General features: G+C 37.9%; 2 protein-coding genes across 2 annotated transcripts in view; both read right to left on the reverse strand.

Annotated features, from left to right (window-relative positions):
• LOC116162945 (acid sphingomyelinase-like phosphodiesterase 3a) overlaps nt 1-26271 on the reverse strand; it is a 239878-nt gene that overhangs the window by 199980 nt on the left and 13627 nt on the right. The gene's annotated exons all lie outside the window — the stretch shown is intronic.
• On the reverse strand, nt 14522-16874 carry LOC116162944. Its single transcript, XM_031476720.1, has 3 exons — nt 16219-16874; nt 15812-15816; nt 14522-15659 (listed from the first exon to the last, which is right to left on the reverse strand). Coding segments are annotated over exons 2-3 (981 nt in total). The 5' UTR covers nt 15813-15816; nt 16219-16874; the 3' UTR covers nt 14522-14679.

A 26271-nucleotide genomic window follows, 5' to 3' on the forward strand; every position in this document is an offset into this window, starting at 1 on the left:
AAAACTTCAGCATACGTTTTATCAAAGCAGTACCTACTTGCCATTTCTAACTTCAAATAGGCGCTCTTATGTACTACTGCGCGACAAATAAACCACGTGTAAAGCGCATCTAGAAAATGGCAGAACGGTAATTGGATTAGACTCTTTTCCAATCGGCATATAAATAGGTCGATTGTGCAAAGTTTGAAGCGAATGGATCCAAGCGTTTGCCAGTTATGATGTTCACAGAGAGACAGACAGACCCCATCGACTCCAGTCCGTATTCAGGAACAAGACAGGTCTTTCTAGGTGGGGCTTAAGAAAATTAAATACCACCCGATTCTTATCCAAAGTAACTGTAAATTTCAATCTATAAAATTATTAATCTACAAATAATTTTTCATTGTTATGTTTTATTTTTGTAACCAAATACTTTTCAAGATGTTCGGTTATTGTTTAATAAGATCGGTAAATGGTGTACCTACACTTTTACGTGTATTGTGAGAGTTGTAATTTTTATGGTATTAGTTCAACCATTTTTGTGTCAATGTTTGATTTTATTCACAAAGTCCACATGCTACCCTTGCAATGCATATGAAACCTTCCATGTCTAAGAAGTTAAAATTTTTTTAAGAAAACCAACCATCACATAAAAATCCATATATTGTTTATAGGGCCCACAAGCCACCTATTAAGTGCACATAAAAGTATAGTCTCCTCCCGTTTCATAAATGATAAGTTTTTTAAAATAAAACATTTCGTCTACTGTGAGTAATCTTTATAGTGTATCGAACATATTTTGTTTTCCTGTTTGACTTTGTTTACAAGATCACAACCCACCCTTTAAGTACATTAATAGAAGGGAACATTTCTCTGTTCAAAAAAATTTTTTTTAAGAAAACCTCTTTTACATAATAACCCGTCTATTGTGAGGGTTTGTATTTTTTGTGGTGCATTGAATATTTTTGTTTCGTTTGATTGTGTTTACAGAGTCTAATTGTAATTATGTATGTAGTACAGGTGGTCTTGAGCCACTCCACTATATCCTCAATGGTTGCTGCATAAAAAGCACTCGCTCGCTACTTCCTTTTGAGCAGGAAATGCCACCGTTAAAAGATTGTCATATTGATTATTTATTCGGGGCTTAAATTATAAACGGGGCAGCAATACAACGTCTAATTAGTTCATTTATAATCGTTGTAGTTGTTTTGTAGGAAGTCTGAATTTCGCGTCGAGCGCTACGATGGCGGTCTTGGTTTATGTATGCACAGTCGAGGAGTAATTAGAATCAAAATATTTGCGCGATTCCTTTGCGCACTTGTAATTATAAACTTGTACCAATGCCATTAAGAAACTGACGCCATTCATTTCCTTCCCTTTGATCTTAAGAATTTAGAAAATATGCAATTAATAGTATATCAAGAGAGTTTCTAGTGTGCTGCAAATGTGATTACAGGAACAAATAAAATTCATCAGATTAATACTGGCTATGGAAGGAAAAATAATTAGATATTCGTTTGCATGGGCGTGCTCGCGTTTATTTTTAATTGATTAATGAGCTAAAATAATTGTAATAACTCGTTAAAACTTAGTTTTTGATTTCAATTTTATTTTTAATCCACTGACTAGTAAATCATTTATTTAATATGTGTTCAACATGAAATCGGTACTTTTGCTAACTTTGTCATTCAGTAGGTATTGGAGTTACGAGGTTGGTTAAATGAGTAAATATGGAGCATTTTTTCGTACAAATACAATGACCGAACCAGAATTAGTTTTTCGTTGGTACTTGATTGTCCACCAAAAATTAACTCAGCATGTCCACCCCTTTTTGAGGTACCTACAGGGTACACGTTTTCCGTGCCAACTTCAAACCACTTTTGGAAGAATTAACGAAATGTTTTGTTCCAATCGTTGAATTTGTATTGTTCACTTAAAACCGAGCTTAAAACTGTATAACTTTGTTATTTCAGTGAAATTTGGCAGAGATGTTTAAAATACAAAGGCAAAAATATAAAAAAAACTACTGATTTCATTTTTATTTAAAATGGCGGCCATTTAAAAATTTAGCAATTTAGTTTTGAAATATATATTATAGTAGCCACTATTTTGAAAATAATGAAGTAAACTTTATATTTTTTCTATTATGTTCATATACTTATAAATAAACTGATGATAGGTATTGAATAAGGAACTCAACCGTTAACATAATTTTCATTTTTCATAATTCGTATGGCGATTTGGACGAAATTTTTATGAGAGCCTCGTGAGGCGATTTCGCATCGATTCTGAAATTTGGCACCTGGGAAAATTCTCTGGGCGCGGGCGCGGATAAAAATTCGCCATTTCCATACGGTTTGGGTTAGGACGTCCGGACTCCGGTTCGGTGGGTTTCGATAATTGGCGCATCTTTCGGCCAGGTTAAGAAAAATCCTGCGGCACCCTTCCGGGTAGCTGCCATAAGAAGCAAAAAAATTGTAGAAAAAAATTCGTAGCTCGAAAAAGCTATCTCTCTCAGCTATCCGATTCCGGTTTTCTGCAGATCGCGGGGGACGTGGAGGAGCGTGTTCGTGCGGCAGTAGGATTCGGGGGTTAATTCGAATTTGTAAACGGCGTGACCCGGAGCGCCACTCTCGAAAAGGGGTGTTTTCCGAGGGTTTTTCGCATTTTCTAACATTGAGGCCTTCTACCGGTCAAACCGTTACAGTTAGTTCAAAACGTAAAATTGCGCGATTGTAGATACATCTCGATGAGATCTACGAGACGAGGGACCGCGGGTTGCCCCAAATAACGAAGTTTTTGAATAGCGCGTTCCGGCGAAGAGATTCGGCCATTCGGACTCGGAATCGGTGTAGGTACCTGCTGGCAAGTTTTCTCTTCTTTTCTCGATTTACCGCGAGGAGGTAACTTGTCCGGTGGAGAAGGTTTATCTGCTTTCTTGCAACTGCAAGCAGTCATGCAACCACGTTCACAGCCACATGAAATAAGTTTGAGGAGACTTTCCGGAGTTGGATCCGAAGTCGTTGTATTAGGCGTCAGGAAAGTCTCCTCAAACTTATTTCATGTGGCTGTGAACTTCTGAGTATCTACCTTGTATGAAATTTCACGAGAAATATTTTCAGCTAAAAATATTTCATCTAGAACTCATAGATCGCGAGATATCATCCAAATAAGGCGAAAACACGGCTTCTGGAGGGGGGGGGAGCCTTTAGCACAGGGTCTGTGGGGGTGGGATTTTTAATATGTAGTTTCTGACACCTAACTGAACATATTCCAGTTTGCCAATTTTACAGTCTCTATCGCCTAGACTATTAAGTATAAAAACTAAAGTAATATGACAGGTAATTAGAACAGAAGAAAATTCGAAACGTTGGTCTAAGAAAAATAGTTATCACTCGTACCTGCTTTAAGTCCTATTCACAAGTCGTACTAATTAAGAAATAAATTTTCGCTTTTAGAAATTCTCTAAACCCAGCAATTTCAATTCGCAAACGGAAGCGATAGATCTCGTCCCACATTTCTCTGTATAACACGTCTAAATGCCCACACAGCATTTTGATAGTGGAGAAGTTGATCAAACTTTGTAAATTTTATACGTAGGTACTCGTTTGAATTTCAGCAGGAAGTTATATATTATGCCTCGCTGTGCTCGGTGATTTGGTTTTCCGCACGAATTCACCAATCATTTAATTGGGTAAGTTAAAGTAAAAGCAATATTTCTGACTAATTCACTTAAAAGTAAAATGCTAAGGATACAAGTATCTTTAATTTGGAATTTTAACGTTATTATACGTTGAGTGTTGAAGGACATGAGTGCGAATTAATTAAGAATGCTAAAATTTGGGGTTTCTCCGATGAACCACCAGTTTAGGTAGTCGTGTTCTCGCATCTTTAACGGTGCAATTTTACTGCCTTCGTTATTAATTATTCAAATTCATTTTCATATAAACGATGAAATTTATAGCTCAAATAAAAATGAAAGCTCGTTACCATTCTGAGATGTACATCCTTCACCGTTGATATTTATATCCAAACATAGAGGGCCATAATACATACTTTTACGACGCATGCAATAAATCCAACGAGATGAAACGATATCTAAAAAATATTAAAATTTTATTACCGCAAAAATACAGTCTCTAATTGGTTTTTAGATCAAAATAATACAGACATTAATAGCTATGGTAACACGAAAAAGAATGAAGACAAGAATTTATGTTCCTTTTCGAAAGTAGAAATTAATCAGTGACACAAGCATTCAGCTTATAAATTTGCCATTTTTGTCCGCATTTCGTTTTGATATACCGTAGAGAATTATTAAACGCAATACAGAATTGAACATGAACTAACAGCTCTGTTTTTTGACAGGGCACTTTTTTCGCTGCTTTCATTGCTAATGTGTGCTTCCTTTCGCTTAGATATGACAAGTGTGATATATTTTTATGGGAGGATTTCATTAATTTTTGTAGTGAAGTGTTATTGTCACCAATTCAAGCTGTAATTATTTAGAAATATGCTTTTTGCAATGACGCATTATGGTGAAGTTTCATTTGCTAGTATAATACGTGCTCTGCTACGTTAAACAAGTTTAAAAAGTCATTAAGCAAACATAAATGACGAGTGCGTATTTTCCTCCTAATAATATTAATGCTAGGACCAGGAAAAAATACCGGTAGGCACGAGATCCTTACCCCATTCTCTTTCAAATGAGCCGCCTATCGTCGAAGTCTATACAGTTTAATGAAAACTAGTGGAGCGTATACAAATACATACAAATTCTGAAATGGTCATTAGTTTTACTTTTATTCGAAGTGTCTACATATGGAACTTTTTATAAATGCTTTCGTAAATAGCATTGCGCATTGTCTACATTAGAAATTTCATTGAATACCTTCATAAACAAAACATACAGGATGCGTTAACAGTAATTTTGAAACCGGTATTAGTTTTAGTTTCATTCAAGGTGCCTACATATGATATTTCGTTTAACTGCCTTCATAAATAAGAAAGTGCATGCGCACAACGAAATTTTAAAACTGGTATTAGATTTGCTTGTATTCCAAGTGCCTATGTATTAAATTTCATTTAAATGCTTCAGTAAATAAAGAAGTTGGCATTGCGCATACGCAAAACCAAATTTTGCAACTGGTGTTAGATTTGTCTTTATGTCAAATGCCTATGTATAAAATTTCATTTTAATGCTTCTGCAAATAAGAAAGTTGGCATTGCGCATGCGTAAAACAACATTTTGAAAACGTCGTTAATTTTACGTAGTATTTTCATACAAATTTTCATTTAAATATCTTCACAAATAAAAGTTAGTATTGCATATGCGTTAATCCAAATTTTTGACACTGCGCAGGCGCAAAACCAAAAAATATCGGTATGCCCGGAATCCTTGGACTAAGTCCTTCCAAATGAGCCCTATATCACCTAAATCGGTTCAGTGATGTAGAAGGAGTACGTGTGATGGACGGACTGGCGGGCGGACAACAAAGTGCAGCCAATAGCGATTTTTCACTTTGAGGAAAATACGCTAAAAATGTGTGTGTTGAATTTACTTATGGAAAATAGTTATCAAAACGACAAAGAACTCGAACAAATTTAGAAAAAATGTAAAAGGAAAACAAAAATCTCATATTCTTTAATTGTTATCGTACCATTAACAAAATATTGCCTATACTTAATGATAAGCATTGCAGTATATGATTGTGAGTTCGTAATTTCATACTGTGTTTAACTGATTGCAGCCGTGTAATATCGAAACCACTTACAAACATTCAAACTACCCTCGATGTAGCATAGATAAATGGAAATCATAGGGACGGTGTAAGTGGTTTCACATTCCACATTGTATCCTCGAGAGATGATACCTATATATATGTACACACAGTCAAACGATCACGGCATTCAGAAAGGTCGATATGAATTTAGGATACCTCCAAAGATGTATTTATTTCTAGACAGTCCGCATATTATAAGTGTATATTCTATTTCACAAGATTATAGCAAAAATTATCTTCGTTACTGTTGGATATGGCGATCACACAATTTTAATTATACATAGAGAGTGTGTGTAGTAGTTGTTTTGAGAAAAATAATGTTCTAATCACAGAATAAGACCTTCACAGAACAGAAACCTAAATGGCGCTAAATTGTCACTGATTACAGCGTTTCCCGTGGTTGTACGGAGAACTATTTATCGCAGACTCAAATATTTTTTTGCAAAACCTGTAATTTTGCTCGTTACAGGAAATATTTTTACCGTCAATTTTATACGTACACATGGTTTTACACATGTCAATTTTGACTTTTGAAAGATTTAAAATAGGAACAAGTTATGTGACCGTAAAAAGTGTTGTGTGGCGGATTGTAACTATAAAATATCAAAAAGGCATCGTTTCCCATATTTTGAAACAGATTGTTTTGTGCTCGAAACGCGAAGAGGGTTGAAATGTGCTGTTATTTCTCTCCTATTTATGCAAGGTATTGAATTTATAAATTACCAACGGTATAGGCGCAAAAGGGTGTAGACCAGGGTGTAGACTTAAGTTTTATATTTATATAGACGTAGATACTTATATTGTAATTCCTTTTAGATAATGAATAAAATAGTTATTTATATAACAAGAGCGCGAAGTTCAATTTCGCGCATTGAGACTGAAGGTATTTTGACGAGGCGAAGCCGAGTTAAAATATCAGTCAAATGCGCGAAATAACTTCGCGATAGCGTTATATACAATATTTTTTCTACAACTGAACCGATTGTTAATTAAATTTGCTGTTTAAGTTCAACTTTGTCACGTGCGCGAAATACTTTTTTTCACTGTTGACGATTTCGCGCACGTTGTCAAGAGCAACCTTACTTATTAATTAACCGTTTAAAAATCTAGTACTTCGCGCTTCGAAATCCGTCAGAAAATGACAGGTTTTTATGACAGTTGTAGAAAAAATACGTTTTAGATAATTCAACAACTTCCACCCTCGCTTCTCAAGTAACAAGTAAGCACCAGGATCAAGTTAACATTTGTTGTCAAAAACTTGTGTGACAATTTGCTGAAACGGTTTTATTACCTCTTGGAACAAAAAATTTAGTTCTAAAGATATTTTTTCACAAAAATATGTAGTCCAAACAGCAATTAAAACCAAATATTTCGTACGACAAATCGTTATGTAAGGATCTTTCTGCATAGTGTTAACATCTACAAAGCGTAAGTTTCACTCACTTCTGAGTTTTATATGTAATTTGTAAACATGTAATTTAAGTTCTCTGATGTGTTAAATAATGTAATGTGATTGTATCTAAATACACTTTAATTTAACAACTGTGTATTCTTTATCGATATTTATGAATTGGATCGAATTGGGGAAATTACTTCACGGCTGGTCACCAGATGGCGCTGCTCTGATTTTGATGCTTTAGTTCACAGTACACCCACCAGGGTCCGCCAAAATACCATACAAATTTGTAACATTGCTGTTTCTATTCTGAGAAGGCCGTATTCTGTGGTTCTAATTTTACTTGTCACGTTAGGTACTTCAAATAAAGTTCTTTATCCGTTATTCTTGAATAATTCTTCATCACGCGGTAAATCCATTCAGTTCAATAGGTTATTGGCCCAGCGAGTGAAAATTAGTTCAATAGATATTGTTTTGAAGAAGTGACAAAGTAAGGTCCATTTGCGTGGAAATCAAGTTTATTATTCACGAACGGCGAAACGAAGCAAATCTTACTAATAATATGGCTGAATTTAAAACGAAATTTGAAAAGCTGGACAACACCAACTATTCCATCTGGAAGTTTAAAATGGAGCTGTTATTAATAAAGAAAGTGTAATAAATTTACCATCAAACTTTAGGCTTTAATCAAATAAAAAATGTGACATTAATTAATCAAAGCTGTCTATATAATATTAGCACATTCTCCCCTAGTTATTTTGAAATGTAGTCTTGTAGATACAACGGTAGTTTTCTTTCTCGTTGCGATCTTCTTTGTTCTTCTGTTAATACTGGGTTGGGGAAGGAATTGGATTCAATGACAGGAACTTCTGATACATGAGGAACAGCTCGATCAGATTCAAAACTGTGATCTTGACCTGTAGATTCTTCACGACCAAATATTGAACTGTCCCCTGTTGGAGCCAAATGTTTTAAAGAAACCGTAACTTCCTTCCCATTTGCCCGTCGGATTAAAGCATATTCTGGATTTGCCTCAATCAGATCCACTTCTTCGACCAATGGACTGTACTTGGAAGTTCGTACATGACTCTTCATTAGTACCTTTCCTGGATTTGCTAACCAAGAAGGTATAGCTATTCCATTTGTCGAACGACGTGCATGGGAGAACATCCTTTCGTGAGGAGTGCAATTTATAGATGTACATAAAAGGGAACGTATGGCATGTAATGATTCTGGCAAAACTTCTTCCCATCGCGAAATCTCTAATGCCTTATTCTTCATAGCCAAAGACATGGTTTTCCATAAAATTCCATTATACCGTTCGACAAGTCCGTTGCCCTGAGGGTTATATGGAGTAGATGAACTCGTAGAGATGCCTTGTGTATGAAGATAGTTAATGAGATCTTTCGAGAGAAATGATTTTCCTCTGTCAGAATGAATATATGCAGGAGTCCCGAATATTGAGAAAAGATTGTAAAGGTTTGTTTTAATCGTAGCAGAGGTCATATCCCGACAGGGGTAGGCAAAAGGAAATCTTGTATATTCGTCAACAATAGTCAAAATATACGTATTCTTAGTGTTAGAAGGGACTGGTCCTTTAAAATCTACATTGAGCCTTTCGAATGGTCTTGTAGCTTTAATCAGATGATTTTCTTGAGATTTATAGAATCGAGGTTTCAATTCTGCGCAAACGGGACATGCAGAAGTGATTTGTTTAATTTCTTCTAAAGAAAAAGGTAGATTCTTTGATTTGATCCAGTGATACATTCTGGTAACTCCTGGATGACACAGAGATTTGTGTAAATTATACAATTCATCGTGATTTGTGGCTCCACAAATCCTCGATAACGTGTCAGCTACTTTGTTGAGAGAACCAGGACGATATGAGATATCAAAGCTATAACAAGACATCTCTAGTCTCCATCGCTGAATTTTATCGTTTTTGATTTTACTTGTATGTTTCAAATTGAACATAAACGACAATGCTTCCTGATCAGTAATAAGTTTGAAATGTCGATTGCACAAAAAATGTCTCCACTTTCTAATACTCTCAATAATAGCAGTAGCTTCTTTTTCTATTGCAGGGTACTTCTTTTCACTTTCGGTAAGAGTTCTAGTAAAGAAAGCAACAGGACGTCCGTTTTGTGTGAGAGCTGCAGAGATAGCAACATCTGAAGCATCTGTTTCGACAACTAGAGGAAATTTCGGGTCCACACATACGAGTAAAGAGTTGGCAATATCTCTCTTAAGTTTTGAAAAAGCTGATGTGGCTTCTTTTGATAAAGGAAACGATTTGCTATTCATCAGAGGACGAATCTTTTCAGAGAATCGTGGAATCCATTTCGAGTAATAAGCAAACATACCGACTATTCTCTGTAAAGATCCTTTATCACTAGGCGGAGAAATTTCCAACAAAGGCTTCAAACGATCGGGATCCGGTTTGATCGAACCTTCACTTATAAGATGTCCTAACAGTTTAATGGAAGTAGTAGAAAATTTACTCTTCTTCTCGTTTAATTTGATATGGTATTTCTTTGCTACTTCAAGGAATTTATTAAGATTTTCGTCATGTTCAACTTTATTACGTCCGCCAATTGTAATGTCGTCAATGTAACAATGAACGCCGCAAAGTTTTTCAGTGTCGACTATTTTATCAATAAATTTTTGGAAAGCCGGTACCCCGTTAGTGACACCAAATGGAAGTCTTGTAAATTGATACAGTCTCCCGCAAGCTTCGAATGCCGTAAACGGTCGTTCATCAGCACAAATGGGAACTTGATGGTAGGCCGACTCAAGGTCTATTGTGCTAAAATGACTATATTTGGCTACTTCCGAGATCACCTCCTCCACACATGGTGCTGGGTAAGCATCTAATTCGGTGAATTTGTTTATAGTATTTGAATAATCTATGACCATGCGTTTTTTATGATTAGCATTTTTAGTAACTATTACTTGGGCCCTCCATGGAGAGGAACTCTCCTCAATTATTCCAGCTTGAAGGAGCTTGGTTACTTCTTCCCTGATGAATTCATTATCTTCTGCTGAATGTCGTCGTGACTTTGTTGCAATAGGTTTCACATTAGGGGAGAGGTTTGAAAAAATTCGAATTGGTTCTATATTTACATGAGGAAACACTGTAGCGCTAGATATAGAAAGGGGCGGATTGGGACCACCAAAATTAACATCAAGTCGCGAATGCGATTTTAAGATATCATGGCCCACAATAATATCAGCACATAAGTTTGGTAAGACTAATAGTTTGGTGTTTATATACATGTGATCTAATATTTTCAGATCTATTTTAACACATCCTCTTACACAAGATGACAATGAGGTAGATGCCATGGATACTGTAATTGTACCTTCAGGGAAAATTTCAAACCCATTAATAATTGTAAATTTCTCATTGATATAACTGTTGGAGCTACCAGTGTCAATTAGGCATTGTGCTATTTTTCCATTAATGTTTGCTACTATAGTAGCTTTAGATAGAGTTGATAAGGAACTAGCCCCAACAATACTTGCAATGAATGTTTCTTCCAAGGATGATTTGGGTTCAATTGAATCATTAAGAGCTGCAGAAGTTTTAACAGTTCTATTAGTCTTCTTGGAAAGGCATACTTTTGGATAATGTCCAGCTTTAGTACAGTTCGTACAGATAAAATCACGAGCTGGGCAAACAGAGCGCGGGTGACGAGATCCTCCACAAAAGTAACATTTGTAAGTAGTTCCAGAACGTGTTGAATAACATTGGTTATTAGATATTCCATCAGAATTTGATGTACTTGTGTACGTTTCTGAATTTTTAATTGCTCTTTCAATTGATCGAGCATTTTCTTCTGCTTCATCTAGTTCAAGGGACTTGTTCTCTAAAAGTCTCTGTCGTATGTTAGATGAAAATAAACCTGCAATAAAGGCGTCTCGAATGTAATCTTGTTTGTTTTGTTCAGCAGATACCGCCTTAAAATGGCATTCCTTGGCTAACGACTTGAGAGCAGTCAAATACTGATCAATTGATTCTGTTGAGAGTTGTTTTCGAGTTGCAAGTTGATGTCTAGCATAAATCAAGTTTTTCGGTTTCACATAAAGGGCTTTAAGAATATCTATAGCGGCTTGGTATGTTTTACAATCGTTAATGTATTCAAATACGTTAGAAGATAAAAAATTTGACAGTACCTGCAACTGATCTTCGTCTTTCACTACATATTCGGATCTTTCAGTGAAGTTTTCGAATAGTCGAATCCAATGAAGCCATTCTTGTTGAGCCGTAGGACTATCAGGGTTTGAAGAAAACTTGTCTGGTTTAAAGAGCTTTTCCATTATTATTGTTTATTTGATTAAATTGTAATAAATTTACCATCAAACTTTAGGCTTTAATCAAATAAAAAATGTGACATTAATTAATCAAAGCTGTCTATATAATATTAGCACAGGAAGGTTTGTGGAAAGTGATTAAGGAGAAAGCGCCCACACCAAAACAAGAATTGAATTCGTCAATTGTAACGAATCAATTAGAAATTGATGCTTGGTACAAGCTGGATGATCAAGCTAGGGCATGGATTGGGCTTTCAGTTAAAGACGATCAACTCACGCATATTCGGAAAGCAAAAAGTGCTGTTGAAGCATGGAGCAATTTAAAGGAATATCATGAAAAGAGTACACTCAGCAATAAAGTACATTTGATGCGGTTGATTTGTTCACTAAAAATGGACGAAGGCAGTAGCGCAATCGATCACATTAATCGAATGCAAGAGTTATTCATAAAGCTCAGTGATATTGGTGAATGGTAATTATCAGACAATTGGAGCGTTGCAATATTGTTAAGTAGTTTACCACGAAGCTATGACACATTGATTACGGCTTTGGAAACGCGTCCAGAAGATGAATTGACATTTGCGCTGGTAAAGCAAAAGGTAATTGCTGAATATGAACGAAGATTGAACACGGTTAATAGTGATTCGACAGATTGGACAGAAAAGGTATTGAAATCTGTTTCCAAGGAAATGAAGTGTTTTTTCTGCAAGAGATCGGGTCATATGAAGAGTTCTTGTGAAAAATACCAAAGGTGGAAAGATAAAAAGAAGAAGGAAGATACAATTAAAGGTAATATTGCGAATGATCGTGAAGTTATGTTCATCACTACGAACAGTATGCATCACAGTGGCTCGATTGTTGATTCGGGTGCAACAAGACACATAACCAATGACAGGATAGTATATTCTATAACGAGTATGGAATAGAGTGTATTCCGCGCGAGTGGAAAGTTCGTCACACGAGCCGAAGGCGAGTGTGACGGTTCCACGAGCGTTGAATACCTATTCCTTACAAGTAATAGACATAATTTTTTCTACTACTACGACGAATTTTTGCAAAATTTGTAAAACAAGTAGGGTTAACTATAGACAATTCACACATTAGTAGGGACGTCGCTATGTACGGTGTGTTGGTATAACAGATCCCTGTGGCATATTTGACAGATATTTGACTAAATGGCTGTATAAACAAATTCCTTGACAATTTCTCTTCCCTCAATATCCCAGAAAAGGGATACTAACTTTTCTGTGATATTATTTACAAATGTGCACATTTATTGAATGTGTCCTGTCCTGCGCAGTGTATCAATCGGCGTGGATCATTTAGATTTAGATAAACATAAACGATAAACGTATTCGAAAGTGCGACCGGAATGTAATTCATGATGTGTATTCAAATACAAAATGCTAAAAAGAGGACGTTATGGATGCAAATTAGAAATAAACATCATAGCACTCCTCGAAAAATTTGTATGTAAGTATCTACGAGTGTAGGTAACATTTTAGTGAGCATTATATTTTAGGTTATAGTTTTAAAACTTCCTGGAGGAAATGTGTTCTCGATGACTAACAACGTTAACTGTTTGGATATGTGTTCTTTTTGTATAGTGTAGTGAGGTACATTAATTCATTGTAGAATATGCAACTTGATGTTTGGTTGTAGGTATACCAACGTATGGGTCCCTCGTAATTGTAAACTTTTGTTGTACATTAGTTTTCGTATTGGGTATTCTAATTACAGTTCCACCTAAGTCCACCGATTTTTATGTTCCACAATTCGTGCATACGACAAGCACCACTAATGTCAACTATAAGAGCAACCTGTAAATGTAAAATAGATATGATGTAACGAGTAACGATTTGAATGTGTAATGTTATAGTAGATATGAACTGTCGGGGGTGCTTTTTGAATAAACATTTTTACTTTGCTCGTTGATAGAATTTTTGACTTTTTAGGGAAATAGCCGCTGGATTGCGTTTTTAACAAGGCCTGCAACTTAGCATAGCTGCTTATATCTACATTATTGTTCAAAAGGATCGTAGAGCGCAGCATGGAATACGTTTTCCACAATGATGTGGATGCTTTAATTTCCTGTGATAGTTCGCTAAAGTAAGTCAGCACTACGTTCTCTGAAAATAAGTTGGTTTTTTTCTTGATCCTCCACTCCAAAAATTTGCTGTATGTTCTTACACTTTTAGTTTGTCGGGAAGTAAATTTTTTTGCGTGTTCTGCTTCCGCGGTGATTTCCGGGGGAGTATTTGAAAGTTCCATTAAATCCTCACTGGCCACTGCTAATCATTTTCGCGCTACCGGTCCTTAAAATTTAATATCTGGCGCAAGCGTAATTAAAATTTTGACAGTTTAAGAATTGTGGTTTAGGATGTCCTGTTTTAGATGTCGCCACATGTGCTCATTCCATCACAAGAGCTAGAATGAAATTATTCCACTTCACTAGCTGTACCGTACAAGGGGGCTTCGATAACAAAGAATTTGATTGTAAGCGGACTGTAATTATGAATTACTTCCAAGGCCTTGTTTATGCTGGGAATGAAAGAATATAGACACATAAATAAACGTGTTTATTATCAAAAATACAAAGTAAATGAATTTCTATTGAATATGGTTGACGTAGGCACGACGGCTACTAGAATATGGTAAAGTTACGAAGGATAATGTAAACAAAGGAACTTACGTGTTGTTTCGAAGTCCATTAACAACGAAAGCGATGTTGCAATGGCGAAGATTGCTCATTCTACGAAGTTGTCGAATGTGTCGATTTTGTTACAACGAAATCTTCTAATTGATGTGCGGTGCTTTGACGTTCTGCTTGTTAATAACGATGTTGCGAACTGCACGGCGACATCTTGACCCGTTGGGGATCGATCGAGATCTATATGCGAACGACGAAGGCTAATCGGCCATTGGTTAACGGCGACTTCTCAACGTAGTTGAGTCGATGGCTTCTAAGCGAAGAATCCGACGAATTCTGCGCGACGAGTACACATATTGCGCTTCTGCGGCTCATGCGCGCACACGTAACAAATAGGAATATATACAGGCAAGGCAAAACGGTTATGTACAGGGGATTTTCACTAAAGGAAAAACGAAAGGATATTTTATTCTAGTTTGGGGACGCAACATACCGCCCACCAAATTCTAACTACGAATTTACTATAAAACAAATTAAACAAAGCAAATAAACGAAAATTATTGTGACGGCAAAGCGCACAATTTTACTAAAGGGCGTTTGAGAACCCCACGAATTGTACGAACGGAGGCAACTCTAACGACTCCATCCGAACCGGGAAAAAGATTGTCAATGCGACCAAGTCTCCACTTTAACGGAGGCGTGGTTTCATCTTTAATCAAAACTAAGGTGCCAATGTCGGCCGGTACGAGATTTTTGTCAGTAGCCCGATGGCTTTTCTGATACAAAGTGTGCAAGTATTCTGCTTTCCAACGCGCCCAAAATGACTGCTGCATGTGTTGCACCATTTGCCAACGAGCTAGACGCGAGGATTTCAAGTGGGATAAGTCTGGATCCGGAGGGGACGACAAAGGCTCCAAGGTTAAAAAATGACCAGGGGTCAAGCTAGCTAAATCATTAGGATCAGTACTAATGGGACATAAAGGTCTCGAATTGAGAATTGCTTCTATCTCTATAACTACAGTATTGAATTCCTCCAAAGTGAGGATTTGGTTACCTACAACTCTAACTAAATGTCTTTTTACCGATTTGACGCCGCTTTCCCAAAGCCCACCAAAGTGCGGAGCAGAGGGAGAGTTAAAGGACCACGCGATAGCTTGGGATTCAACAGATTTTTTCATCAACCGATTAAATTCTCTATTCGCGCCGACGAAATTGGTACCACAATCGCTAAAAATTTGGACACAACGTCCACGACGAGCTATAAAGCGTCTAACTGACCCAATGAAGGCATCAGTAGATAACGACGAAACGACTTCTAAGTGCACAGCTTTGGTCGCGAAACACACAAAAATACACAAATACGACTTTAGGGTTTTTGCTCCACGAAATCTAGCTGCGGTGATAGTAAATGGCCCAGCAAAATCACAACCTACAACACTGAAGGCCTTAAGATGGCTTACCCGAAGGGAAGGTAAATGTGCCGAAGGAGGACAATAAGTAGTGGGGTTGACGCGAAAGCAACGATTGCAATCGGCCAGATAACGACGAATAGAACGACGAGCAGAAACGATCCAAAAATTTTGAAGAACCAAATACATCGTGGCGTTGATGCCAGTGTGATAGTTTTCTTGATGAGTATTACGAACTATAAGTTGAGTCAAGCGATGCGACTTTGGTAAAAGGGCAGGATGTTTGGATTCATAAGGCAACGACGAGTTTTCTAAGCGACCACCAACACGAATCAGGTTGTCACCGCCCACCATAGGGGATAATTTTGCTACCCAGCGAGGCAAATTCTTCGCAGAGCGTAGTTTGACGAAAATGTCTCCAAACACCTCTTCCTGTACAATTCTTACTATAAACAACAAGGCACTATGACGTTCCGATAATGACAAAGAACCTGAGCGAAGATCAGCAGGGTGTCTGACATTACGGACAAACCGTAAAATTAAAGCAACGATGGCTTGAATTTAGGTAGCGACGAACAATTTTTTAACAACGAGTGTACGAAATGATCTTGGCCTCCGATACATTGAATGAGGCAAGAAACTATGGGACGAGAACTAAACGAATCTTTCAACTCCAAATTGTGCGAAATGTTTATTGGCTCTGGAGGCCAGAAATTAGGTGATAAAGTCAAAAAATCAGGGCCTGACCACCACAAAGGATGCGAAAGTAGCTGACTTGGCAATAAGCCACGAGACGCTGAGTCAGCAGAATTTTTCTGAGAGGGTACATGACGCCAACATCCGGGAGGAATGCGTTCATGAATGTAAGCTATTCTATTGCTGACGAAAACTTTCCACTGCCTAGGTAACGAACGAATCCAACTGAGGACAATTGTAGAATCAGTCCAAGCGAAAATTTTGTCAATAACGACAATATCACGAAAAGTGTCCAAAACGAATTTGACTAATTTAGCCAGGAGTGCTGCAGCGCAGAGTTCCAAACGAGGAATGGATAACTGCTTGAGGGGAGCTACTTTAGATTTTGCAATAACTAAACAAGTACAAGATTTACGATCGGAAAACGAAAAACTAAGGTAGACTACGGCGGCGTAGCCACGTTCAGACGCATCACAAAATCCATGCAATGTGCAAAGATACGAATCAGAACCAAAATCACCCCCCGGGGTCAACTCACGAGGGATACGAAGCGAAGAGAGTTGAGGTAATTCAACTTTAAATTGATTCCATTGCGAAACGATACAACTGGGAGGCTCTGCATCCCAACCAAGACCTAACAACCAAATCTGTTGGACGAGACACTTTGCGACGAAACTAATTGGTGCAAGGAATCCAAGAGGGTCATAAATACGAGCTAATTCCGAAAGAAGTGTGCGTTTTGTGCACGAAACGTCACGAGGATTGACAACAAAAGCGAAAGAATCAGAAGCTGAACGCCACTGAAGACCAAGGATTTTGACAGTGTCGGAAGATTCACTATCAAACGAAAGAGCTTGAGGCTGACGATGATCTAAAGGAATCGAATCTAAAACTTTCACACGATTGGATGCCCATTTGCGAAGCTCAAAGCAACCTAGGGCGAAGCGATTTACTAATTGTTCAACGAATTGAGAAACTAATGGAGTCAGATGACTAGAGTCCAACTTCAACAGAGGTTGGCCAACGAAACGATTTTCCAACGAACGAAAACGACGATTTGCAACTTCAAGAGAATTTTCGAAAGCAGGTTTCGAAATCTTGAATGGGAGGGCAACACCAAAACGACCAGATGGTTCCCTATACAACGAATTTCTAAAAATGGATTCCGCGCGATCATCCTCAGGAGTGATTGCAGCTGGTGCAGGCGGAACTTCTTCGACGTTCCAAAATTCCTCGACGACTTTACCTAGGGACGACAAAGGCGAGTGAACGGAAGAAGGCGAACTAAGCGACGAAAACAACGAAGTAACGGTTTGTTGAGGCCTGGCGCCATTGACCGGACCTAACACTACATGACCAAATATTGTACCCAACAAGAAAGGGTGTTCCAAATGTCTACATCTCCTATCTAGACCAGGGCTAGCGATTTGAGGGTAGATGTCTGCGCCCAGTAACATCTGAACTGAACGAGACCTGTGCCATTCATAATCCGCCAATCTAACTCTATCAGGCATGGGGACATCAGAACTGACATTATCATTTGGCAAGTTGCCACAAATTTTATCCAAAACGAAAAAATCTACTTTAAATGTGGGATCAGTACGATCACTGGGACGAATTTCTCCAGTAACTATAGACGATGATTTGGTTGCGACTTGCCCTAAACCACAGATGGGCACTGCATTGGTTAGCTTAGGCAAACGAAGTTTGTTTGCTAAGCTCGAACAAAGATAGGACGCTTGACTGCCCGGATCCAGCAAGGCCCGAACGATATGGTAACTACCGAAACGATCTCTAATCTTTAGAACTATGGTACCCAGTAAAACGGGAGGACGATCTGAATTGGAAGCCATGAAAGTGGCTGAGCAACGACTAGTGCAAGAGGTCAATTGGTTCGATCCATTTGATCCACTTGCAGATGGCGAAACGACAGGACTAGAAGGTCTATTCGAAAAATGCAAAAGTGTGTGATGACGAGCGTCGCAAGTGCGGCAATTCCGCGAGGAGGGACAAGAAGCGACGACATGTCCACTACCCAGACAATTTAGACAGATGCGATTACGTTTGGCGATTTCGTAACGATCTTGGGGTTGCTTTTCGTTGAAAGCAGGGCAACTAATTAGGCTATGGTTTCGAGAGCATAAGAGGCATTTGAGAGGAGGTTTTGAACGAGACTGCGACGACGAAGTTGCGACCAGAGAGGTCTTGCTAGAAGATTTGGTAAAAGTACCAGACGACGACAATGACAATTTTTGCGGTTTGCCAACCGATTCGAAACTACGAGGATTTTTGCTATTAGATTCAGTCACGTTCAACAAAAGTGGTGCCTGTAAGGCTTCTAACGACAAACAATGTTCGCTCAACAAAGGCTCTATGTCTGAAAATGTAGGAATTTTCTTTTTATCTAAACGAATTTCAATCTCTTTGCGTGTGGCAGAGTCGAGTTTGTGAATAATGACATTAAAGAGGACAAAGTCCGAAGTGTCGACAAGGTTCAACAATTTGAGAGCTTCACAGTTCTCACGAACAGTGTTCAATAATTTCCGCAAGCTCGAGGCGGATTCGACGGGTATAACCGTATAACAGGGATATTTTGGATTTCATTCCAATACAAAGTGGCTAACAATCGATTATTATTGTACCTATCTAACAAGGCTTGAAAGGCGATTTTATAATTGTCATCCGAAATGGGAATTGACTTAACTAAATTAAGAGGTTCGCCCGAAAGGCTACCTGCCAAAAGGTGAAATTTTTCCACATCTGCGTATGGTTTTTCGTCGACTAATTTAACAAATAAATCCCTAAAGTGGGGCCAATTACGAATGTTGCCATCGAATTTAGGCAAAGCTATTTTTTGCAAGCGATCTACGAAATGTTTTTGTTCCTCATCGACCGATTGCCGAAGAGGATTACTACTATTTGGTACACGCGAAATTGGGAACAATTCTAAATACACAGTTTTTATTTCTACATATTTAGCGAGAAAATCTACACCTACATCGATTTCTTGTTGCAAATTGTCAGGTTTATCTGCTAACAACGATACTATTTCAGTATTTCTACTTGATTAAGGTCAAAGGTCTCTTTGCAAGATTCGACCTGTTGAAACCACGTATTAAACAAATTTTTAATCGATAAATCACCGCGCGCCTGTTGAGATAAGGCGTGGATGGTATTAAGCGTGGTTAACGAAATATTTCTAAAGGCTTGGAATTGTTTCAATTTGGCAGCCATTATAACGACAAAATAAAATGCAAATGCAACGATTTAATAAGGATAAATTCGTGTACAAAAGGTGCAATAGCGCGTGATAAAAAAGGGCAACGCTTGGAAAACCCAATAAGTACGATAACTAAGAGATAACAACGAAAGCAAATTTTAACACAAATGTTTACAGACTCGCACGACGTACGACATGAAGGGCAAATATTTCATTCAAATACAATGCTATGAAATGCGAAACTATCAATGCAAATTTCGGAATCGTTAATTGTAACTTCCGAGACAATCGAATGTAAATTTTGAATAATTCTTTCAAACCCTCAACGTTAAGGCATAGGAAGATTTTTCTAACGAAACGAATCCTGCTCGAACAGGACCAAAAATTATGTACCGTACAAGGGGCTTCGATAACAAAGAATTTGATTGTAAGCGGACTGTAATTATGAATTACTTCCAAGGCCTTGTTTATGCTGGGAATGAAAGAATATAGACACATAAATAAACGTGTTTATTATCAAAAAATACAAAGTAAATGAATTTCTATTGAATATGGTTGACGTAGGCACGACGGCTACTAGAATATGGTAAAGTTACGAAGGGATAATGTAAACAAAGGAACTTACGTGTTGTTTCGAAGTCCATTAACAACGAAGGCGATGTTGCAATGGCGAAGATTGCTCATTCTACGAAGTTGTCGAATGTGTCGATTTTGTTACAACGAAATCTTCTAATTGATGTGCGGTGCTTTGACGTTCTGCTTGTTAATAACGATGTTGCGAACTGCACGGCGACATCTTGACCCGTTGGGGATCGATCGAGATCTATATGCGAACGACGAAGGCTAATCGGCCATTGGTTAACGGCGACTTCTCAACGTAGTTGAGTCGATGGCTTCTAAGCGAAGAATCCGACGAATTCTGCGCGACGAGTACACATATTGCGCTTCTGCGGCTCATGCGCGCACACGTAACAAATAGGAATATATACAGGCAAGGCAAAACGGTTATGTACAGGGTATTTTCATTAAAGGAAAAACGAAAGGATATTTTATTCTAGTTTGGGGACGCAACACTAGCAGAGAATAGGCGAGATTCTGTTGTTAAAAAAGAAGCAAGTATGACGTGATTCTAAGGTAGTAGTAGAAAATAGTTATTTGTTTCATTAGTACAAAAAATGTCAGTTTTCGGGACGAGGAAGATAGTTGCTGGACGACGCGTTAGCGGAGTCCAGCAACCTTCCGAGTCCCGAAAACGCATTTTTTGTACGAATAAAACATAAAATTTTTTCTCCAACCCCCTGTACTTCAAATTATTTTCGAATTTAGATTCAGTCACAGTTTCACTACTATAGTATAAGAACTTCTGCTTTCTTGTCCTCACGTGTCATGCCACTCTAGTTTTTAGGTTAACTTATAACCTATTCGTTCTTACTTCTCACCTCTCGCGACTTTGTAGGGAGCAAATCTTGAGGTAGCATGTTCTGCCGTTTCTATAATCTCTGGCGGAGTGCAATCCATGTCGCTATCAGTTTCAGTCATTTTATTGTATACACAATTAATATTGTTATATTTTGTATTGAAATAAAAAACTTACCACACAGTTTTTTAATTAAAATTCATTGCAATTAACTTTTTCAAATTTTGAATTCAAAATGACAGATAATAGTGCAATGGGTCTGAAGTAGATGGCGTTACGCGCGACGGCGGGTTGTATACGTATTAAAATTACGTTCACGGAATATGTAAATTACGTTACACATGGTTTAAATAAAAATAGCGAGCGTAAATCATTTTCAATACATGTACATACGTATAGGTAACATCATTATTTGCATTGAATATGCAAAAATATTTGATTTGTATGTATAGAAATATCTTACAACCTGCAATGTAAAACGATGTCAATGTGACATATCTCCGTGATTGTAATTTTTTAATTGGCCAACTTTCAAGGTCAATTTCTTTTTGGTACTAGGACCAAAAGTATCCACTTTTTGTACAGTTGCCATGGTGAAAGCGATTAATCCGCAAAACGTCAATTTTAGGTACCGAACACTGTCACAAAATAGCGTCTTATTCAGGTGGTTGGAGAAAAAGTTCTTTTCGTCACTCGATGAATCATATAAGAGTGTTATTGAGGTCGGAAATGGTGGTACTGTGTATGTTAAAGGTAAAGGTAGTGGTAAATTGATGTTTATGGACAGTAAAGACAATGTACGACGTGCTATCGCAAATGAAGTACTGTATGCGCCAAATATGGTTGGAAATGTACTCTCTGTTCGTCGCTTAGTTGAAAACGGTTTAACCATTGAATTCAACAAGAAGTTTTGTGAAATCAAAGCGAATGGACAACAAATTGGCAGATCTAGTGGAAAATTTGTATCGCTTACGGCAATCGCATGTGGTGTATTCGGCGATTGAATCTCATAAAGAAAAAGTTGCAGCAGCGGCTTATGTGAAGAACAGGGTCCTTACCAGAGCGACGCGGCGTAAGCTGGACAATGCAGCTGTGGAAATGAAGTTTCTTGGTTACGATAATCACTCTAACGCAGTGTCCTACGTGAGCGGCAACGCGCGGCAGACGCGGCCGGTGCGGTCGACGCTGCAGTCGCGGCGTAAACGGCAAACGCGACCAGAGCGTCCTACGTGCAAGCACCGAACGTAAAGCGGTGCAAGCGCATGTTGACAAAAATATACTATAATAATATAAATATAATATTTTTTTTATTTAGTATGCTGGAATTTGTTGTATATAAACGGCTAGGCAACACAAGTATTGAAATCAAAAGAGGCAGAGAAGTGGAAAGGAGGCAGAGAAGTAAACTTTCTCTACCTGTTTTCCGCTTCTCTGCTCCTTGGAACTAAACAATACTTCGCTGTTTGAATATGATCAGCGAAAAGTCACATTTGCCGTACGTATAAAAAATTAAATTACTTACAAAATACTAATTTGTTTTCTGAAGATCTGCAATTCGTGTCCATTCTCGATCCACCAGCAGTCTATTGTGATAATGTTTGTGTTTCATGTCCCAAAGAACACGAGTATTTTTGACATTACTAATTAAAAGTTCGTAAAATGTGTCAGACATGATGTATACCCAAGAACTGACCGACGTAGATTGAAGCGGCAGACGCGGAAATATCAAATATTTTGACCTGCTGTGCCGCCTCAAAAACGCTTGAGCAGCGCGTGCCGCGCGGTGGTTGGTAGGTAGGACGTACCAATAAACTACAGTGACTTTATAAGGACAGTGGCGACAACTTATCATAATCCGCCATATTGGAGCTAAAAAATTGATTGTAAGATCAATATACCTTGTCATGTCAAATTGTGAGCGTAGAATAATAAATGTCAGTTTCATTTAAGTAAAGATTCTTGTTCAAAACGAACGGCGCAGAAATGATCGTTTAAAGCTTTGCAGAACAACCTATGGGAAAACAAATGCCTCCCAAATTCAAAAAGGTATGGGTATATGGAAAACAGTATAATAAGTATGAAATATGGTGCAATATCCAAAATGTACATATAAATAATCATTAAATTGTGTTTGACATTTCAGTGTCTTCTGTCACTTCTTGTCCCCTGTCGCGTGTTGCTCCTTCCGGACTTAAAAGTATTTCTTTAGTCTCTTAAATGGAAGACAAAACACGTTGATCTAGTCCACGGAGTACAAGCGATCAATATTCCATGTGCTCCAGCAAACATGAAACCAATTCAAACGTATTTACGATCACAAATGAATTTGCTGCTAAATTTCGGATAAGCTGCTTCTCTAACCAGTTTTCTATCTAAACTCATTAGGTATTTAGGGCTTCTGAAAAAAATTTTACATCAATTACCAGTCGTAAGGTTAGGCACAGTTTTACATCTAAAAACACTAAGCGAATTACATACCTTATAATATCGTAATAAATCCAAACTATATGCGTCTTTAAAAATCGAGTTTATATAAAACTGGAGACGGAAAACGTAAAATAAAGCAAATACAAGAAGCAAAGTGTAAACTAGTAACATGAAGCCGTGACAATTACAGGTGACACTGTCAAAACAGTATAATTAATAATTATAGCACGGAGTGCACCGCGTCGTTTTGAAGGTTTTCTATTGGCCAGTTTGGAATTTAGCTCCAATATGGCGACCGGAACCAACGACCAATCAAAAACGAGATACCCTGTTGTCGCCACTGTCTCTATAAAGTCACTGTACAATAAACTATCATGGTTTAATATAGCCGCGAGGACCGCGCCGGCCGCGCGTTGCCGCTCACGTAGGACACTGCGTAAGGCATATCGATGCTATGATCCACAAAGACACAGTAATGACAGTGACAGTGTCACATCAAAAATTAATAAATCGGATGACAGACATAAAGTAACTGTTCAGGAGGAGTCAACTGTCATTGAAAGTAATTTAAATCAATGTGACAGCAATGAAGAAGATGAACCAGAGGTAAATGCAGAGTCGACATTAGTAACACGAAAGTCTGCCAGAAGCAATATAGGCGTCCCACCAAGTCGACTAATTGATGAAATTCATGTTGCCAATGATCAAGTTGTAGAGCCAACTAATTACCATGAGGCAGTCAACATTAAGTTGCGAACAATTTTGTACGATGACAATCAAAGTTGCTTAAAGTTGATTAAAGAAGAAAAATTCGCAAATCGGACAAAGCATATTGACATAAGGATTTATTTTGTGAAGGACTATGTGGATAAAGGAATAGTGAAGTGTGAATATTGTGCAACAGAATCGATGATTGCTGATTTGCTCACTAAACCACTAGGAGTTAATAAACATATTGAGCTCCGTGGAAAATGTAAAATTGCATGATCGAGGAGGAGTGTTGGATATGGCGATCACACAATTTTAATTATACTCGTACATAGAGAGTGTGTGTAGTAGTTGTTTTGAGAAAAATAATGTTCTAATTTTACTTGTCACGTTAGGTACTTCAAATAAAGTTCTTTATCCGTTATTCTTGAATAATTCTTCATCACGCGGTAAATCCATTCAGTTCAATAGTTACAAATGAAACTAAATAAAATTAATAAATTCACCTACTATACTGTAACATCATGAAGGATTATTCATTTTTCAGCTAAACTTATTTGACAGACAATTTCCATGCAAACAAATTCACAAAGAAGAAAGTTTAGTTGATCTAACGAGAAAAGCCGACTCTTAATTTAAATAGGTTAACGTAAGGATTCTTGGAAGCTGCAAGTAAGGGATGTTGTCATTTTCTGTGATTTCATGTCGGTTTAGAGAGTAACGGCATTAGTAGCGGCGTACTTGCACCTTGCACGGATTCTTTGATGTTTTAGTTTCTACACATGTACGTATTATAATCCAATCGTGATTATTACTCCTGGAATGACATTATTTAACAGGGGAATCATTTTTCTTCCATGGGAATAGCTTTAATACGTTTAACATGGTTTATTATAATTTTTCCTCCCTTACAAAAGCTACTGTTTTAACTCACAGCATGGAATAAATTTCTTATCTCTTATCGAAGTGAAAGTTGATGCTATGTATGTATTTGCCGCGTTTAGTGGACGGTACAGGCACAGCTTACTTACTATCCAGCTGCACAACTCTCTTGGCGGGAGCGGTTTGCGCCGATCTACGCGCGCAGTGCTTATGCCCCGCCTCTTGGGGTAAAAGACTGCATTGCCTGTTTTGGCGTGCAATCAAGCCCAGTGTTGCCACGTAGTAAATCAGATTTACTCACACTCACAATTGCTAAAAGTAGACATAACAGGCGCTTTTTTCAGTTTCAATTAGGCAATAAAATTTATTAAACACTTTCATTGCAATATTACGTAATATTGTACAGCAAATTCTAAACGTTCACATTACAATACAGCACAAAAATCACCTACTACGGTACTGTGAAGCGACCGTGCGATGAAAATTCGTTTAATCCGGCCCCGACTTTTACCCCAAGCGCGAGAAAGTGCGCACCATTCTATCTCGCTTGGTTGTGGACCGCCAGATCAAAGGCGCCGCTCGAGAGTTGCGGAGCTGGATAGTAAGTAAGCTGTGGTACAGGCATGTTGTTCGCAGCGAGCAATCGTATAAATATTCTACTGTGTAAAGCGGACCCACATTGGTAAATATTTGTGTTGTCTGTTGAATTTGACACAAATTTGCTCGCGTGTGCCAAAATTTTTGCCAATGTGGACTGTGCGCCGCACGAAAACGTACGCAAATAATTTTGTGACGAACAACGCACGCTATCCACTAGGCTGTCGGTTTTCCAGTCAACTTCAAAGGGATTTGTGCCGCACAAAATTCTAATGTGGACTTGTGCATGGAATGTACACACGTGGATTCAGCAAATACAACACACAACATAAATATTTACGTAGTAAATACGTGACCATATTCAAATTTGTGGGGTAAATACTTTTTCCAAAATTTCAAAATTCAACACACAACGCAAATATTTATCAATATGGGTCCGCCTTTAAGTGGTGGATATGGCAAGTTCTCTCAAGGGCCGGTATTTCCATCTTCGGATAAAGTACTAGATTCGTATCTGCAAAATAACTTATACCGCCCGATACCTTCCGTTTATCTATCTGCGGGTACTTCCATCGGCGTGCGGTGTAAATATATCCCGTAGATAGCTACCGAACCATAGCCAATGTTGCCGATTTTAGAAGTCTGTAATAGAAAAAGATAGCGAACAGCAGGGTCATATATTAGAGAAAGATAGCTTACTACCTGACAATTTCAGAGAATGCTTTTGTTTTTGAAAGAAATTCGGTGACTTGTAATATACTTGTCAAACGTACAGAATAAGCTTTACTTATGA

The sequence above is a fragment of the Photinus pyralis genome, unplaced genomic scaffold, assembly GCF_008802855.1.
Source record: "Photinus pyralis isolate 1611_PpyrPB1 unplaced genomic scaffold, Ppyr1.3 Ppyr1.4_LG2, whole genome shotgun sequence".
Taxonomy (NCBI): Eukaryota; Metazoa; Arthropoda; class Insecta; order Coleoptera; family Lampyridae; genus Photinus; species Photinus pyralis.